Genomic DNA, 19,282 nt, shown 5'->3' on the forward strand with positions numbered 1-19,282 from the left:
CGGACATAGTGGCTCTACTTCTGGTGAATAACGGCTCAGTCTGCCTCTCGAGTGGAACGACCCCGTCTGAATCATTCTGAATATCAATGACTGTAGTCTAGTGAGTTTAGCATTTGGGAGTGCGAATGTCCTCCTCGACAGCTGATAATATGTTGTTATTTCGTTGAAGGTGAGCAGCGGGTCTCGGTCCTCCCCTCCCTCCCCGCCACTTCGCTCGCCACGATCGCCGCGGTGCGTGAGTCCTCGCGCGCGTCCGTGCGCCAGCTCGTTGGCGTTGGGAAATTCGGGGTGCACGTCGGCCCCCATGTGGGCTGGAAACCATTTGACGAGGTGCTGACCCGCGGCTCCCTCGCTGCCGAGGACGGCCGCCGCTTCCCGGGATATCGAGCCCGAGGCGAATGCTCTTGCCACCGATCGCGAATCTGTGTAGACGTAAGGACGTTCGGGGTCCCTCATTGCCATGGCTATTGCCACCTGTTCGACCACAGCCGACGTTACCCCCTTGACCGATGCTGCGTTAATTATCGTACCATCCCAGTGTATCGAGACGGCCGCGTACCGGTCGCTGCGCCCGTACTGGGCCGCGTCTACAAATGCCGCCAGTCCCGGGCAGTTGGCGGTCGATTTCAGCAGTGCTGGGGCCCTCGCCTTTCGGCGCCCTTCGTTGAATTGCGGGTGGACGTTTCTCGGAAGCGGTTCCACCTTGAAAGTGCCCCTGACCGCCGTGCTGAGCGCAAGCTTGCGTGCGTTGCACTCTGCCTCGGCATTTATCCCTGCTTCTTCTAGGATGCGCCTGCCGGCCGCCCTGGTGGTCGACAGCCGCACGACCTGTGCCTTGGTCTGCGCTTCGATGATTTCTGATAGGGAATTGTGGACCCCTAACCGATCGAGCCGCTCCGTTCTTGTAGTGATCGCAAAACCTAGCACCCTTCTGATGCTCTTGCGCATTAGTGTCTCTATCTTGGCCGCGTCTCTCCTGGTCCATTTTAGCGCCGAGGCTACGTAATTTACATGACTCATGAGGAAGGCGTGGTAAAGTCTGATGAGATTGCTCTCGCTGAGCCCTCCTCTGCGGTTCGTCACCCTGAGGATCAGCCGGAGCATGTTCTCCGTTTTGGACGTGCGTTTCATGACAGTTTGCGTGTTACCGCCTTTAGCCTCAATTAGCAGCCCCAGGATTCTTATAGTGTCCACTCTGGGAATCGGCTGGCCGGCACTCGTGTGTAATTTTATAAGTATTTGATCGATCGGCGTCAAATTCCTCATGCCTTGTTTCGAGCGCCTGCATAGCAACAGGTCCGATTTGCTGGGTGACAGACGGAGTCCCGTTTTCTTCAGGTACTCTTCTGTTCTTCTTCGGTTCTGTCCAGCGCCTCTTGAAGAGCCCGCTCGACTTCTGCGTCGGACCCTCCCGGGCACCACACCATAGTGTCGTCTGCGTACAGGGTGTGATTGACGTTGGTCACTCTCGTCAGCCGGTCCGAGAACCCTTTCATTGCCAGATTGAATAATAGTGGGGAGAGCACCGCCCCTTGTGGGGTGCCCCTCGCGCCCAGCGTGTACCAATCGGACGTGGCCTGTCCTATTTTGATCGTGGCTTTCCTGTCTCTGAGGAAGGAGCCTATGTAAGAGTGGCATTTCCGGCCGAGCCCCATCACCGAGATCGTTTCCATTAGAAATCTGTTTGAGCGTGTCGAACGCTTTCGTTAGGTCCAGGGCCAGTATGCCCCTGGTGTCTCTGGTCATGCCGTGAATTAAATGCTTCTTGAGTAGTAACATTACGTCCTGTGTGGAGAGGCCCGGTCTGAAGCCCACCATGTTATGTGGGAAGAGGCCCTCTCTCTCTATGTACCGCGATACTCGGTTATGTATGGCATGTTCGGCCGTCTTGCCTACGCACGAGGTTAGCGATATTGGCCGCATCTTCTCCGCCGCAAGTGATTTACCGGGTTTCGGTATTAGTATGACCGAGGCCTCTTTCCAGACCTCTGGTACTCGCCCCGTTTCCCACACTCTGTTGATTTCTTCGGTGAGCTTCTCGACCGACTTTACGTCTAGGTTCCTCAACAGTTTGTTCGAGACCCCGTCCGGGCCCATAGCGGAGCGTCCGTTGAGGCCTTGTAAGGCATCCAAAATTTCCGATTCCGCGAAGGGCGCGTCGAGTTCTTCGACCTCTGCCCCGGCGTATTGTGGATAGTCGCCGTTGACTGACGGGCCCAGTGGGAGATACGTCTCCGCCAGCTCCTTTAAGAACTCGCTTTCCGTTTTGCCCTGCTCCTTTTGCTTTTGTAAAATCGTATCGATTGCCAATCTCCGATTGCCTTTGGATTGCCTGTCGTCTAACAGTTGCTTTAGGAGGTTCCATTTGCGCCCGGTTCTCATTTGTCCGTCTACCGATGCGCACACCTCGTTCCACTGTTGCTTGGAAAGCTAGATCCAGTGCGCTTCGATTTCCCGGTTTAGTGCCGCTACCTTCTTTCGCAGTCTGCGATTCAGTCTTTGCGTTTCCCACCTGGCCGTGATGGAATTCTTTGTCTCTAATAGGTGTGCCAATCTCGCTTCCATCCTTTCCACGTTCACTTCAGTTTGGACAACCCTCGTCGCGGTGCTAACGTTCTTTTTGAGCCTTCTAAAAAGGTTGTCTAGGTCCGCATATTCGCTTTTGTCTTCCTTCCTTATTTTGCGGAAGGCGTCCCAGTCAGTGACCTTAAATTCTCTCGGTGGTGCCGCCCTGATGGGGATCGTGACCACCAGTATGTAGTGGTCGCTGCCGAGGTTCTCGTGCAGGTTGCGCCTCTCGGCCCTTCGCACGTTCTTGACGAAGGTCAGGTCGGGCGTCGGGTCCCGCACCACCGACGTGCCTAGTCGAGTCGGATAGCGGGGGTTCGTCACCAGCTCTAGCGAGCACGTAGTGACTGCCTCCAATAGCCGCTCTTCTTTAGGCACTGGCCTTGCGTAACCCCAGGCTCCGTGGGGCGCGTTAAAATCTCCTGCCACTATTAGTGGGGCCCCTCTGGCCATTGAGGCCGCCTTCATCATTATCGATGTGAACGACTGTCTGTGGTCAGAGGGCGGGCTGTTCACGTTCACTACGAATACGCTGTTTTTCAGCCAACTGTTTGGTATGATTTCGATCACGGTTACCTCCGCTTTCGCGTTGCCTAATTTCAAATCTCGTTCCTGGAATGAGCATTGGTTCGCGACGAGGGTCGCCACTCCGCGCTTACCCTGTTCAAATTTCGAACGAGGCGACCCGGTAGCCGGGCAGGGTCGCCTCGCTACCCAAAGTTTCTTGTAAGATTATGACGTGCGGTTTGTCCGCCTGTGAGGGGACGAACTGTAGCAGCGGAGCCTTGCGCTTTTTGAAGCTAGCGCAATTCCACTGCCACACTACCAGCTCTCTAGTTGAGTCGTTCGCCATGATTGATGCCTTGGATTTGTTTAGCACCTGCCGGCGCCATGTGTGCTTCGATACGCGTCACTCTTGCCGCGAGCGCTACCATGCTTTCCGCTAGTTGCTGGACCATTAGCTGCAAAGAGCTAATCGACTGCTTAATTCCCAATAGGATGCTACTGGACTCGGATTCCGCCGAGTTTCCCTCCTCTGTCAGGGGAGGGGCCCTGCGTTTGACCGAGCGAACCGACTGCTCCCCTTGCGGGGTCGGTGTACTTTGCGGCACCTGCTGATGCTGTTGTTCGATTAGCTGAGGAGTGGAACCTTGTTTCCGAAACGATTCGAAATCTGCCCTCATTTGCTGAATCTTCGCCTTGAGGCGCGCGTTTTATTCTGCTAGCTGAGCTATTCTAGGGTCTTCCTTGTTATGCTTTGGCAATGCTACCTGCGTTACCTTTGATTGTGATTTCGGCTGCGGCTTTGGCTTGGCCCGGTCCGCCAAGGTCGGCCCTTCTTGAATGCGCACTTGGGAGCGGGAGCGCCCCCTGGAGCGGGAACGGCCTCTCGATCAGCTGCGCGGTTGTAGTGTCGGCGTTGTGTCTCTGGGGGCGCTTGCCACGCTGGAATCGCATGATCTACTCTCCAGCTGTTGCGGATGGCTTTGCAGCTGCGATTTCTTCGCATTTCTGCGTCGGCGCCTCCTGCGCCGCACGACGTAAGGGATTTGATATCGTTGCTTGCACTTGCTGTCCACCGTCGGGTGTTGGTCCCCGCAGAGGGCGCACTTGGGCGAGCGCTGGTGGTCTTAAGCCGGGTCGTTGGCTCTGCAGCCGCGGTACCTCTTGTCAGGATTTGGACAGACGTCGACTCTGTGGCCCAAGTCACCGCACCCGTAGCACACGTCGTTCTGCCACCTGTATAGCGTGCAGCGTATTAGGCTTACGCCACACATGACGTAGTTCGGCACTTTCATACTGTCGAAGAGCACTACCACCGTCGAGGTGTTTTTGATTCGCTTGGCTTCCAAGGCCTTGGGATTTCTTTGGTTCACGATCATGGCCTGAAGCTGGGCCTCGTTGATTTCGGGGTCCACTCCTCTGATGACCTCCCTGCACGTGTTGTCCGGCGCCGCAAGGTATGCGGCCACATTGTATGCGCCTTCTCTTAGGGGAAGCTTGTGAACTCCGGCGTATGCGTTCGCGTTCTTCTCGGTCGGCGTGGACACGACGAGAATGTTCTGGGTTGCGTTCGGACCAACGATGTCTTCCTCGGTCTCGTTCGGCGGGAGTGAGGCCGCCATTGCTAGCGCTTGCGCCAGGCGAATCTGACTCTCTTTTTTTTACGTCGAGGCCGTCTCTCGGCCTCACTATGATACGAATGTGGTCCCTCGGTAGCCGGGGGAGCCTCGATGCGGTGACGAGGCGCTTGACCGCGCTCTGCGGGCCGGCCGTGCGGCGGCCGCCCTTCGTCTCTGCTCGTCCCTCGTTGCCTCGATCAGGAATGGTCGGTCCCGGTTTGGCCTTCTTGTTTCTCCCGTGGCCGTCGTCCAGCCCGGGCGATTCGTTTCTTCTTGGTAGATGTCCTCTCCCTCCACGACGGTCTCCATAGCGGGCATGCTGCCGCGCACACGTACGAGCGAGGCCTGGGCCTGCTCGCTCCTCGCCCCCGACGATAGGCCTAGTCGGGTAGGGCTAGCTGAGCCGCGGCGTGGTCCGAACTAAAAAGTCTCGGAAATTGAAAAGAGTTCACTGACGGGAAGAAAAATCGGACATCGGCGTGTTCCTTGGAAGAAACTGCGTCGAATAGTGCACATTTCGTTGCTAGGAATCACAGAAATCAGTCCGAAAACGTGTACATAAGCGGGAGCCGAACATTCCACATACGCACTCAGTGTACTGAGATTTATTTTGGTAAGATGTCGAATTAGCCTGGAGGGAACGGAAGAAACTGGTACATAAGAAGCCGATCAATGAATTAGCGGAGAGAGGGAAAATAGAGGAATTCCGGATCAATTGAGCTACAGAACAGATATTCGGCCTTCACTCAGGAAGAGGACCTTAGTGTTGAAGCAATGAACGACATTCTTATGGGCATCATTAAGGAGTGTGCAATAGAAGTCGGTGGTAACTTCGTTACACAGGATACCAATAAGCTATCGCAGGAGACGAAAGATCTGATCAAAAAACGCCAATGTATGAAAGCCTCTAACCCTACAGCTAGAGTAGAACTGGCAGAGCTGTCCAAGTTAACCAACAAGCGCAAGACAGCTGCCATAAGGAAGTATAATATGGATATAATTGAATATGCTCTCAGGAACGGAGGAAGCCTGAAAACAGTGAAGAAACTAGGAATAGGCAAGAATCACATGTATGCGCTAAGAGACAAAGCCGGCAGTATCATTACTAATATGGATGAGATAGTTCAAGTGGCTGAGGAGTTCTATAGAAATGTATGCAATACCAGTGGCACCCACGACGATAATGGAAGAGAGAATAGTCTAGAGGAATTCGACATCCCACAAGTAACGCTGGAAGAACCAAAGAACGCCTTGGCAGCTATGCAAAGGGGTAAGGCAGCTGGGGATGATCAGGTAGCAGTAGATTTGTTGAAGGATGGTAGACAGATTGTTCTAGCAAAACTGGTCACTCTGTATACGCAATGCCTCATGACATCAAGCCTACCGGAATCCTGGAAGAACGCCAACATAATCCTAATCCATAAGAAAGGGGACGCCAATGACTTGAAAAATTATACACCGATCAGCTTACTGTCTGTTGCCTATAAAGTATTTACTAAGATAATCGCAAATAGAATCAGGAACACCTTAGACTTCTGTCAACCAAAGGAATAGGCATAATTTTGTAAAGGCTACTCAACAATAGACCATATTCACACTATCAACCAGGTGAAAGAGAAATGTGCGGAATATAACCAACCCTTATATATAGCTTTCATTGATTACGAGAAAGCGTTTGAGTCAGTCGAAACCTCAGCAGTCATGGAGGCATTACGGAATAAGGGTGTAGACGAGCTGTATGTAAAAATACTGAAATATATCTATAGCGGCTCCACAGCCACAGAAGTCCTCCATAAAGAAAGCAACAAAATGGCAATAAAGAAAGGCGTCAGGCAGGGAGATGTGATATATCCAATGCTATTCACAGCGTGTTTAAAGGAGGTATTCAGAGACCTGGATTGGGAAGAATTGGGGATAAGAGTTATTGGAGAATACCTTAGTAACTTGCGATTCGCTGATAATATTGCGTTGCTTGGTAACACAGGGGACTAATTGCAATACATACTCACTAACTTGGAGAGGCAAAGCAGGAGGGAGGGTGGGTCTAAAAATTAATCTGCAGAAAACTAAAGTAGTGTTTAACAGTTTCGGAAGAGAACAGCAATTTACGATAGGTACCGAGGCACTGGAAGTGGTAAGGGAATACATCTACTTAGGGCAGGTAGTGACCACGGATCCGGATAATGAGACTGAAATAATCCGAAGAATAAGAATGGGCTGGGGTGCGTTTGGCAGGCATTCTCAAATCATGAACAGCAAGTTGCCACTATCCTGCAAGAGAAAAGTATATAACAGCTGCGTCTTACCAGTACTCACGTATGGGGCAGAAACCTGGAGGCTTACGAAAAGGATTCTGCTTAAATTGAGGACGACGCAACGAGCTATGGAATGAAGAATGATGGGTGTAACATTAAGGGATAAGAAAAGAGCAGATTGGGTGAGGGAACAAACGCAAATAAATGACATCTTAGTTGAAATCAAGAAAAAGAAATGGGCATGGGCAGGACATGTAATGAGGAGGGAAGATAACCGATGGTCATTAAGGGTCACGGACTTGATTCCAAGGGATAGGAAGCGTATCAGGGGGCAGCAGAAAGTTAGGTGGGCGGATGAGATTAAGAAGTTTGCAGGGAGAACATGATCACAATTAGCACATGACCAGGGTAGTTGGAGAAGTACGGGAGATGCCTTTGCCCTGCAGTGGGCATAGCCAGGCTGATGATGATAATGATGATGATGATCTCAATGACAAATAGTGTTGGTTGGCCGCAATTGAGCTGGAGAACGCTGCCTTGGGTCCTTTTTTTGGCAAGCGAGTGAGGTGGTGATCAGGAACTCTGGATATATGAGCAACATGTGCCCTTGAAAAAAATGGCTGTGGCTTAGCTAAGGTTAAGCCCAGGATGCGAAGCATACTAGCCTTTATTTTAACGCGACAGCGTTAAGGAGGTCGTGTCGCAGAAAAGCCGGTGTCGTCGGCGTCGGCTCAGGCGTGCGGCGCTTGCTCAGGCGCACATTTCGTTGTCGCGCCGAACGCTGCGTTGCTCGACGCTCACCGCGTCCGATGCGGGGGGCGACGCCGCGAGCGACGGCGCGAGTTCGAGCTCCGTTTCTCCTCTGTCGTGACGTCACGGTGTCACGTGGTATTGAAGGCGACACCGCCGCGCCTGAGGAGCTGGGTTGAGCTCTAGTAATATGCTTCGCATAATAATGCAATTGGTGGATGAATGTCTCGGTGGATTCAGAGTTATCCATTCAAAAGATCTTTCTTTGTGCAAAGTATAGATGGCCGAACTGCTGATCATTGCACTTGCCGTGGCATGCCGCAGGGCGGGGTTCTTAGCCCCACTTTGTTTAACCTTGCAATCATTGAACTTACCCAGGTTGTACCACGTACAGTCAACCTTTCCATATAGGATGACGACATATGCATATGGGCTTTGGCAGTTACACGTCCCCAGGTTAGTGCATGGCTCCAAAAAGCAGTGACCCTGACATCGTCGTACCTGCGTGCTGAAGTTCTTAGCATTTAGAGCGAGAAGTGCTCGCCTTAGTCGCTTTTACTCACAAGCACAAGACTTGGCGCCCCATTTCTATTGAACATCAAACGATTTCATGCGCAATATCCCACCGATTCCTAGGCGCTATTGTCGGCAGAGACCTTTCATGGAGCCCCCACATATCATACTTCAAGAAGAGGCTTACCCCTATCGCCCATATATTAATGTTTCTTGCCGGTAAAACGTGGGGTACATCTATGGCATCTATGCTTCAACTATACAAGACGCTCTTCCTAGGATACTTGCGATATAGCACACCAGCGCTGCCCAATGCTAACAAAAATAACATCTCTGTCCTACAGAGCACTTCAAAACAAGCCCTTAGAACATGTCTGGGGCTACCTGGATGTAGTTCAACCGCAGCAACAATTACCACCGCGAGTGAACACCAGATAACGATTTGTAGAGCTGCTTAATGCAGCAAGAATGAGACATAGAGCGCCTTGAGGCCACAATAAATATGAGGTTGTGCGTGGAATCTGAAAAAGAGCAATGGTACCAGCGCTAACTTTCACAAATGTCATTGTGTGCTCAAAATCGGATACCTCGTCGCGGCTAGATCTTAACCAAAGATCGGTTGGCCGGCTGGCTTTGGGCGCCCATGGTAAAACCACAAATGAGGTAGTGCAGGGTGACATGAGTTTGGCCTCTTTCGAAGTGAGAGCAGTGCAAAGCAAAATGAGTTTTGAAGAAAGGCTCAGTGATATGAATCAAAATAAATGGGTGGCTAAAGTGCACAACTATCTCTACCTGAAAAGCGTGGACACCGACGGAGGAAAAGGTCAAGAAAGTTGGCAACCACGTACACCGTAATTAAAAGTGTTAATAGACGACTAGGAGTCGCCAGAAAGAATGAGAGAGAAATAGAGCCAGTAAATTGGGTCGAAAGAACGGAAACAAAAAAATACCATGGAGATTGACAAGAATTGGAAGCAAGAAATTGTCGGCGGCGCACTCGATAAAACTTTCTATAGCTGAGCGGTCTTTCTTGGTCTAATGAAATGCGTGGACGACCGGTCAAGAGAGTAAGAGTCCAGAGATGTCTGTCCGTAGGATATCTGCGCGGGGTTTAAAAAAACATTACAGCGGAGGGGATCATAATTTAGCCAAATACACGGTTAAAAAACACTTGATTTGATTATAAACAAACAACTTGTGCAAAAGAGATTTAATTTCGAATTTTATAACCCAAAAAAACATTTAAAAAAGGGTAAATCGTGAAAGGAGTTTGGCTAATTCTCAAGGTGTGGTTCTTTCTTCTTGACACTTAATGTGGCGCCCTATAATCTACATTTCACTGCTTATTCCTGTCTTACAGGGACAAATATAGTAGGACAAACTCCAAAGCACACTACGTCGATTCTCCCGTGAACGTGAGAATTCAGAAGCTTGAGTAAAACAGCGGAATCGCGTCATAATGAAGCTGGGCGACAACGTATATACTCGAGCACCATTAGAAAAAATTTTATCTCGTTGTTTCTTGGCAGTAGTTTGTGCAGTGAGACCTTACCGCCTTTCCTCATTTATTCATGAGAATTTGCTGTCTTCCTTTATATTTTTTCGACGCAGGAGCTGCGGATTTCGTGGTGAAAGTGGTTACTCGAAGCCCGACTGGAGGTTCAAGCGGTCCGTAGAATTTGTCACAGGACTTCAACGGCGCTCCTCGTTCAGCAAATTAAATGGGCTGCACAGTGGCTCAACAGTGACGTCCTCTTCTGCGCTTCTCCAATTATTATTCGTGTGAAGTTCTGCTTAGTTTCAGCACATTGTTTCTACGTGGGTTGCGAATCATGGAATAAATGAAGATCCCATAATCAAGAGACTGAAAAGACACCTAACGACTGCTAAGGCTTGTAAAACGACTGCTTAAAGACGCTAAGCGACTGCTGCAGTACGCGATACTACAAAAAATATTTCTAGACTCAATGAACGCAGATAATTAATGTGAATAACTGAACAAGAGCACCACAGCACATACACACACACAAAAGCTTTAAACGGTTCACCACGGCTCGTATCACGCCGCTTCGCAATGCGGAACGGAGCGTTAGCACCTAAAAAGATAACGCTAGAAGTAAGGAAATCCGAAGGTGACCGTAGACAGTTGACTGAGCGAGGTAAATTTTAAGTCCTCAAGCGCCCGCGTTGCAATCCGTGAAGCCCCCGCAAAGATGGCGGCGAGCGCCTATCGCCGCTTTTAGCCGTCTGCTAGCCAGAGAACTTCCAAAGAGCAGCCAGACCAAAATCGTCCTGGCAGGTACTGGCAGCCGGCAGGTAGCCAGATCCGTCCAGCCCGAGCAAAGGGAACGCCCGGCGGAAGTGCGTCGCGCGATGGGCGGAGCAACCCGAGAAAAACGAAGACGCTCTGGCTGGCTCTGGCAGCCCGCGGGTAGCCAGAAGTGGAAAATCGAAGAAGCCCATTAAGGGGCCGGATGGCGTGATTTCGGCTGTCGTCACCGCTTCAGTGGCATAGAGTAACATAGTAAACGACAAGAGCTGACACTAGAGCCGTTTCGCGGCCGAGCTATGGACCTTCGCCGATTCCGTTAGGTGGCAGAGCACATCAATAAAAATGTGGCTGCGGCTGGCAGCTTGACATGCGGCACGACCCAACGCGTGCGAAGCCTGGTCGGGCCCCATCGCCGGGATCTTTCTGTGAAATGCCACCGAAGGATCGTTGTTGGGTTCTTCTGCCAGCATCTGGCATCACTGCTTCGTCGCCGTTTCATGGTAAGGCCACAGGAAGTTCTTTTCCACGTTGTTAAAGACTTATTCTCTTCGTATTTCGTTATGTCACTGTTAGCCGCATTAACGAGTGACGACGGTCTTGAAGCCATAAACAGCTGCTGCGCATTTGCTACGATGACTTTCAAGACGACAGACTAGTGGGCTAGTTGATACTGCATAACTTGAGGCAAAGCGCAAAAAAAAGAACACGAGGACAAGAGATGGAAACGAAGACACATTGGTACTAACAACTGAATGTTTATTGCACATGATTACCACACATATACTACGTATATATGTGGTAAACATGTGCAATAAAATTACTATTGATAGTAGCTCGGAAGCTGTTATCGCTATCACCGCTCATTGCTGCGCATAATAAAAAAAATTATGCGAAATGAAAGTCAGCTTAAGGCAAAGCGCAAAAAAAACGAGGACAAGAGAAGAAAGCGAAGACACAGCGCTACTAACAACTGAATTTTTATTCCACATGGTTACCACATATATACATGCCTTCCTTTCCGCCTCCTGTCGTCGTGTTTTTTTTTTCTTAGTAAATCAACTCAGTCATGCGGAGACGACTGCAAAAATTACGGGGGAAAAGTTCGCGTGAATTTTGCAATACGTTGTCTCGAATGACACCAGTTCCATGAGTATGGATGGTTATTCATGCATTAAGCGGCCCTGTTGTTCAAGCACAACCATTTCGTGCTCTCAAAATAGCCAAGGATACTTCAAAATTTTAGTTGATTGTTATTCAGCATTAAAAATTAAGTCGGCACCAGTGGCTATCACGACTGGGTCAAGTCGGGACTCGGGACAAATTCGGAATGGTTGGCAACCCTGCTGGGCGCCCGGCTGGAGCGGTTTGTGTCGTCTCTTGGCGTTCGCCATTACACCCATGTCCTTAGGACCGGCCAGAGGTCGCTGCGGCACTCTCACTTATCACCCAATTGTCACCGACACTGACCGCTAAGGTCGAAAATTGGGCAGTAACCAGATATGATGATTGCAGTTGTAGTACTAGTAATAGTCAATTATATTTGGGAGAAAAAAGGGTAAGGATAGGGAAAGCACGGAAAGGGACTCGTAACTGTCTGTTTTCAGTGGACACTTGAACTGTCCCGCGGCCATGGAGAAAAAGTGGCACAGGGCAGAGTAACATATAGAGTGTCCCAGCTAATGTTAACCAAGTTGTTGTTCAAAGCATAAAAAAAACTTTAAGAAGTACGGCGCAAGGTACAACTTTAAGACTTACGGTGTTCGGTTGCCAGACCTCTGACGACCGAACACGATAGGTTTTGTAATCTTATCCTGCACTTTGGTCTCTTAATATCGTTTTCTTTTTATTTGACCAGCTTGGCTAAAGTTAGCTGGGACACACGGTAGAAAAGGAGAGGGATGTGACAATAAAAGAGACGTTGCTAAGAAAATAGGAAGAAATTAGACAGGTTTGCGGTAGGCCTGTCGAGACATGCTGCTTGGTACCCCGGTGTGTTAGTTAATGCTATGATGAGTGTTGGTGCTGTGATGCTGCATGGCCTACAGAATCGTCCCACTTTACGAACCACATTAAATAAAGTCCAAAACAGCTAGCAACTCCATGAGACACCGCAGCAGACGTCTCCGGACTTTGACCACGCGAAATGCGAAGGTTGAGGGTTCGGTTTCCACCTGCGGCAAGTTGTTTTTTCATTCATTTTCATTTCCAGTGATTCATCGTTTCTTGATTTCATTTATTAAGCACAAATAATTTCCCCCATGCTGTCTTTGGTGTCCGTGTTTGTTGGCTTCTTATGACATGACTAATTAAAATCGGGCCCCTCGGTTAACCCCCTTTCATCTCGTTTATTACATAACGAGGGTTTCGAATCCGGCGACATTGATGCCTTCAGATAGCATGTGTGGGTTTATTGACCAGTTGCCTTCACCTGAAAAAAGATCATGTTCTCGTGACGCCTGCGGCAGAAAGGACGTTCCACGTCCGCCGCCAAGGTCTGCGAGTGGTGGCGCTGGCTAACACTCCCAGTGTTCTAATAGACCACACAAATACCCAAGAACGTGAATGGGGAACGGCGCCGCGGTAGCTCAATTGGTAGAGCATCGCACGCGAAATGCGAATGTTGTGCGTTCGGTTCCCACCTGCGGCAAGTAGTTTTTTTCATCCACTTTCATTTCCAATAATTTATCGTTTCTTTATTTCATTTATTAAGCACAAATAATTTCCCCTATGCTGTCCTTGGTGTCAGTGTTTGTTGGTTTCTTATTATATGACTAATAAAAATCGGGCCCCTCGGTTAACCCCCTTTCTTTTCGTATGTTACGCATTGAGCTTTATTCCGAGTTCTAAGTCCAGCAGCGTTCCTGCTTCCGATCTCGGTCACAAAATTGTCCCTATTTATGCGGACCCAAGCGTGCTCCGACGATTTTTCACATTTCTGACACTCCTGCTCCGTTGGTAAGCGATAAAAAAATATCACGGCGTCGAATGTGCCACTAGCTGCCCCAATTTCGCCTCCACTGCTCATTAGGGCGGTGCTGTCATCGTGGAAAGCTTTCAGCACCGAGTGCTTGTGGCTGACCAGTGCAGTGTTCGTTGAAAGACGTCTTTACTAGTGCATCTAAAGTCTTACCCTACACCATTTGCCTACGTCATGTCTAGGCGCAGTAGTTGAAGCGGGTACAGTTATTCAACTCGGGAGTGCAATCAAGCAACATGAGCGCAGAGCAGGAAGCACGTAGACACTTTATTTTCCATAAAATATATCACACACGCACGTGCGTTAACACCATATTAGCTGTGTGCACATACTGCTTACGTATATGGATAAAAACTTGCGTCTTAAAAAAACTATATAGTTTTGATCACATAAAGGCGCTAAAACAATGATGAAATTATTTATAGTAGGCGCAGTGCGCCCGTCTGATATTTCGAAAGCCGCAGATCACGCGGCTTGCTTCATTAAGCATGCGGTGCTGAAAAATTGCTAACTCGCGAGCTTTCGTTATGACTCAACTACAGAAAACCTCCCCACGGAGTCTCCTGTAGGTTTATTGCGAGCCTCGTGATGAACCCGTGCTGTAGCGGGACCTGCTTGACCTGGAAGCTCACGTGTACCATACTTGAGCATTGCATAACACCGCCATCGTGGAAAACATTGGTGTCGCATAGTGTGCCAAGGTGTTGGCGCGCGATTGGCACGCGTCATACGCGTGGCCAGCTCGAAAAGCCGGCCGCGCAAAGTCGGCACGCAAGAGCAGCGTGCTGACGCTAAGGAGTGGCCAGGAATTTTTTTTCTTGATTGTCTCGGGACAGAGTTGCAAAGCCATACTCGCGGGACATATGCTAACTGCAACAATAACTCGGGAACTGGGCACCGACAACCAGGCGCGTATGCGGTACGTCCCAAGTTATTTTGTCGGTTTTCATATGCCACAACGGTCATTCTTCACTTAGTTCAAGGCCCGCTGCGTGAACAACGGTCCTTGTTCATGCACAAGTTGTTGCAGTACTCGCTGTTCGTGTAGACGTCGAGAGAAACGGTTGAAGGACCCGTTTCAGTTGACGTCTACACCAAGAGATCGTCCCAAAACTTATCTTCATCGAATTGTTTCAGATGAGCGAATGCCGACATTGCAGTGCTTAGCTGTTGTTCCGTTAACTTTTCTTCCTTTAGGAATCGTAAGGTTGGCATATTGCATTGTGCTAGTACTCTCTACCGACGGAGCTTTCTTAACGAACGCTAGCGCTAGCGAACGCTAGCGAACGCATGCTGCCAAGCGCCGTTGGTGCAAGTCTGGACGACGTGGAAAGCTTCGGGAGGGACTATATACCATAGATACTATCTCTGCAGCAGCCCGTATAAAAGTGACTTCGTTCTATAAGGCGATCGCCATGTCTTACCCTGGACACATTTCGCACGCGATTCAAAAACAATTAGGTGCTTGCGGGAAACAGGGGAATGTACTCGTCTCGACACCTGTCCTGTGGAGACGTTCGTTAATAACGCCTGGTTTGCGCATTCGCCATGCATATCCGAAGCCGCAAAAAACGCGACTTCAAGGCTGCCCACTTCGGCACGCCACTTTCTGTGTGGGCGCGTGGACTGCAGCATGCGCGAAACAGCTTACACGTGTGAAACTCGCAAATTAGACGTGTGACTTCAACAACGAGCGCTCGCAAAAATTTTGAGCAGGGCGTCAGCCCCGCCCAAACGAAGGTGACGCACGTGCACGCTTCGCCGTTCCGCTCAGCACCTGAAAAACAAACAGAGCTAAAAGGAAACACATCAAGGGTAACGCTTTGGCTGGCGAACAAGTCGTCACAGTTCCTTGAGGCTGCCGACGATGGTGACAAGCGACTTGGCGGCGTCCGACGGGCCGAGACTCCTGGCCAGCAGCCGGGCCTCCTGGATGTAGTATCCCAGCATGACCTGCGCCCGCTCCAGCGCGTCGCCCGACAGCACTTCTGACTGGAGCTTTTCGAGCGGACCACGTTCACGCAGGACGCCCGATGGAGTAGGGGGAAGAGAGGGGAAGAGACAAATGGAAAGGGGGCAGTCAGAGCGGCTCATGGTTGCGTGAGGCTGCGGTACGTTTGCATGCCACTTTAAAGACCTGTCGCGACACCTCTTAGAATCTTGTTGGATGCAGTCTTTTACACACTGTTCGCACGCCCTTCGCTTGTGCTCTCACTCACTCACTCACTCACTCACTCACTCACTCACTCACTCACTCACTCACTCACTCACTCACTCACGTGCTTACACGCTCACGAACTCGCTCACTCGCGCGCTCGCCGTGGCCTGGAGGCGTCGCATAACCTACGCGGTTTCTTAAAGGAGGTTACAACATTTCCTCTTTTCTCCTAGGTACCGCATGAGCAGTCTAGCGTGAAGCGGGTGTCGGAAACGTTTGGCGACATGAACATGCTCGGAATCGGGCGAGCGCAACGTCGTTGCTGCGAAGCGCCTTGGAGTCCCATTACGTGGCATTACGGAGACGGATGGTGCGGCGGCTCTCATATTTTGCTGGTGCGTGCGCATGTGCGGGAGGGGCTGGGTCACGATGACGGACAGCCGGTGGGGCCACTGGCACAGTGTTCAGAAAACGGCCCGCAGTCTTTTTCGTCACCAGCCCGGCGCACGCAAAGCACCACATCTTCTCACACTTCTTTCCCCTCCTCAAAATCTTTACGAACAATTTCAAATCAGAAGCACAGTTCGTATTGGGAGAGTCGTGAAACAGCGTCAGACTTCCGAGTTAATTCCATGCGACCTCTGACGCGTACTGCGAGTGACGTTCAAAATGGGCTGATCGTTGTCAGCACATCTCTGCAAATTTCACAGGCCTCTGAATAAACTTGGGTATGCTCGGATGGCCCTATAGCGAACATAGAAAGAAACGCATAGGTTTCATCCAAAAGCAGGCATAGCAATTTAGTTAAATGGGCAATTGTATCGCGCAGCATTGTGACTTCAACACGAAGTTCTGTGTAGGGTAGCACACTGGACTCAGTCTGATTAACCTCCCTGCCTTTCCTTCTTCCCTTCTCTCTCTCTCTCTCTCTCTCTCTCTCTCTCTCTCTGTGCTAGAGGTGCTTTTATGACCTAGAGAAAGGTGCACCCAATTTCACCGTAGAGTGAAAACAAAAAAAAAGCCTAACTTCAAGTTCAGTGGCTCAATATGCAAAATTCGAAATCAATATCTACAAAGTTATTGAAAAAGCCTATGACCGAGAGACGATGAAAGTGTCCGTCAGCCTTAAAGCTGCTGCGAAAATGGAAATATCGTGTAAGACGACAGGTGTAAAACTATTTTTGATGTTGACCACCTCGTAGGGTGTCATGCGAAACAGTGCAAGCAATCCTTACGTCTGTTTTGAACGTGCACCGTCATGCTGTAGCTCGTCCGTACGATCCGGGCCACCGAACCGAAGGCGCAGCCTCTCGAATTTCAACAAAACCTTCGCCGCTCCACGATGAACGATCTCATTGATATTGAGGTTCATCACAGAGGATGATACTTTAATTGAGTCTGGGCTTACGATCATGAAGCTAAACAAGCAAAAGTCTTCGCATTGGGAAGCCTGGAGTGTCCAAGACCGAAGAAGGCGTGATAGGCAAGACAGTCAAACAAGAGCATGCTTCCTTCATCCTTGAATGTTCGTGGGGTTGTGCATTGTCAGCTAAAACCAGAGATCTAGACTAAAGAAGAAGACACAAGAGAAGGAAGCCAGCACAGAAAAACAGCTCGAATACCTGATGCGAGAAATAGAACAACTACGGAGAGAACAGACCCAGCAATCGCAAACACCCCTACCGCGGCCTTTATCCCCACCCCCACCACCATCACCAACAGAGTCATCAACAAGTCAACAGACCAGAGCCATCAACACTGTCGAACCAAGCGGTGATAACCCAGAACGACCTCAAGACACTTGAAGACCGCATCAACGCCAACGTGACCATCATGATGGAAACCACACTGTCCACAGTAACGCAGGTTATGCAAAACACGGTAACACAGATGATACAGACTGGCTTCCAATCTCTCAAGAACGAAATAGAGAACCAGATTCAGGCTCTACAGACCAAAATGACACAATCCGGAGAAAGTTTCAGTCAACGCATTCACATGCTAGAAGAAAGAGATAATGCTCGCAAGAAACCTAAGTACCCTGCGCGAGAAGCCAAGATAATGCAGACCCTAAGCGAACAAGATGGCGAGGCAATCTAAAGAGGAAGATGACTACAAGCAACACCCACGGCTCAAAATTTGGCAATGGAACTGTCATTCTATTCGAAGTAAGAGAAGCAACCTTGTACAATTCTGCAGGCAGTTTGACCCAGACATTATAGCCTTACAAGAAACCGAAGCAGAAGACTTCAAGGTCAGTGGTTACCTCACTCACGTCACTGACGGTCAAACGAGGACAGCAATCCTGACCAAGAAAGCCATCAACGCTCAACGACACGACATCCAACACCGCATCGAACACACCCTCGTCGAAATCGCACCCGAGAAAAAACAGCAGCAAAGCCTCTTTGTGTTAAACGTGTACAGCCCACCAAAGGACCACCTAAAGGATCTAGACAAGCTTATGAGAGAGGTGAAGAAGCTGAGCAAGGGTAACGGGCTGATAGTCGTTGGAGATTTTAATGCTCCCCATGTGGCCTGGGGTTATGCGGCCTCAAAGAAAAAAGGAGAAGACGTGCACAACGCAGCCCAACAACACCTCCTCACGCTACTCAACGACCCGCAGACACCCACGCGCATCGGCAACAGTGTATCTAGAAACACCAGCCCCGACCTCACATTCGTACACGGACTCGAACAGTATGAGTGGAGCTGCATGGACGAGAACCTTGGTAGCGACCATTTTATAGTGCAAACGATCATTCCACACCACAAAGCAACGATGAAGATAGGAAAAGCCAAGATCACGGACTGGCAGGCCTTTCGCAAAGATGAGAGTGCCATTAATGCGACGATAGACGACATAACAATATGGATCAGAGGAGTCGTGGAAAGAGCCGAGAAGCATACGAGGACAATCCAGCTGTCGCAAATCACCCCCGTGGTCGACCCGCACTTACTCCACCTGTGGGAGGCGCGGAGGGGTCTCGCCAAACGCTGGCAGCGTAACAAGTGCAACCGGAAACTCAAAATTCGAATCTCTAAGCTGATCAAGGAAACGCAAGAGTACTCTGAACAACTTGAAAGAAAGAACTGGCGCGAAACATGCAACAAGCTTCAAAGAGAGAGAGAGAGAGAGAGAGAGAAAGGCAAGGGAAAGACAGGGAGGTTAACCAGAGATTATCTCCGGTTGGCTACCCTGTTCTGGGGGAAGGGAAAGGGGATGCAATAGGTGAGAAAGAAAGAAGGATAAAAAAAGGAAAAAAAACCTAAGCACACACACGCACGTACACACGAACTATTTCTGTGGGCACTGTCACGCAACCCGCAAAGGCATTCCTAGTCTTACGCAGTGTCACCGTACAGTCCTGCGCCACACAGTGTACTGTCACAATTTGTCAGAAAGTCCCGTGTCTTTCAAGTATCGCAGCAGCGCCTTCATAGCGGATCGCGCTGATGTTCGCGTAGGCCAGGTTCCAAGGATCTTGTCTTCTGTCATAGGGCGCTTGTCCAGTTTGTCTAAGGTGGCTGAGAGGACAGTTCTTTGTGGGTTAAAACGAGAGCACTGACAAAGAAGATGCTCGATCGTTTCGTTGCACCCGCAAAAGTCACATAGTGGGCTGTTGGCCATTCCGATAAGGAAAGAGTAGGCATTTGAAAATGCTA

At 49.9% G+C, this 19,282-nt stretch overlaps 2 protein-coding genes across 4 annotated transcripts in view; one reads left to right on the forward strand and one right to left on the reverse strand.

Moving 5' to 3' along the window:
* The window catches only part of LOC135895866 (protein enabled homolog), a 60,748-nt gene extending 50,683 nt beyond the window's left edge, over positions 1–10,065 (forward strand). For all 3 annotated transcript variants that reach the window (XR_010562506.1, XR_010562505.2, XM_065424072.2), the window contains one exon: positions 9,821–10,065. Coding sequence is in view for 1 of the 3 variants with exons in the window: in XM_065424072.2 (XP_065280144.1) it covers positions 9,821–9,885 (65 nt within the window). In the remaining 2 variants the exon portion in view is untranslated. The remainder of the gene's footprint in view (positions 1–9,820) is intronic.
* Positions 10,066–13,705: 3,640 nt separating this feature from the next.
* Positions 13,706–19,282, reverse strand: part of LOC135895869 (all trans-polyprenyl-diphosphate synthase PDSS2-like) — a 38,323-nt gene continuing 32,746 nt past the window's right edge. The window contains exon 6 of the mRNA XM_065424075.2: positions 13,706–15,456. Coding sequence (XP_065280147.1) covers positions 15,301–15,456 — 156 coding nt within the window. The 3' untranslated portion in view covers positions 13,706–15,300. The remainder of the gene's footprint in view (positions 15,457–19,282) is intronic.

Source organism: Dermacentor albipictus, chromosome 4, assembly GCF_038994185.2.
Source record: "Dermacentor albipictus isolate Rhodes 1998 colony chromosome 4, USDA_Dalb.pri_finalv2, whole genome shotgun sequence".
NCBI classification, from domain to species: Eukaryota; Metazoa; Arthropoda; class Arachnida; order Ixodida; family Ixodidae; genus Dermacentor; species Dermacentor albipictus.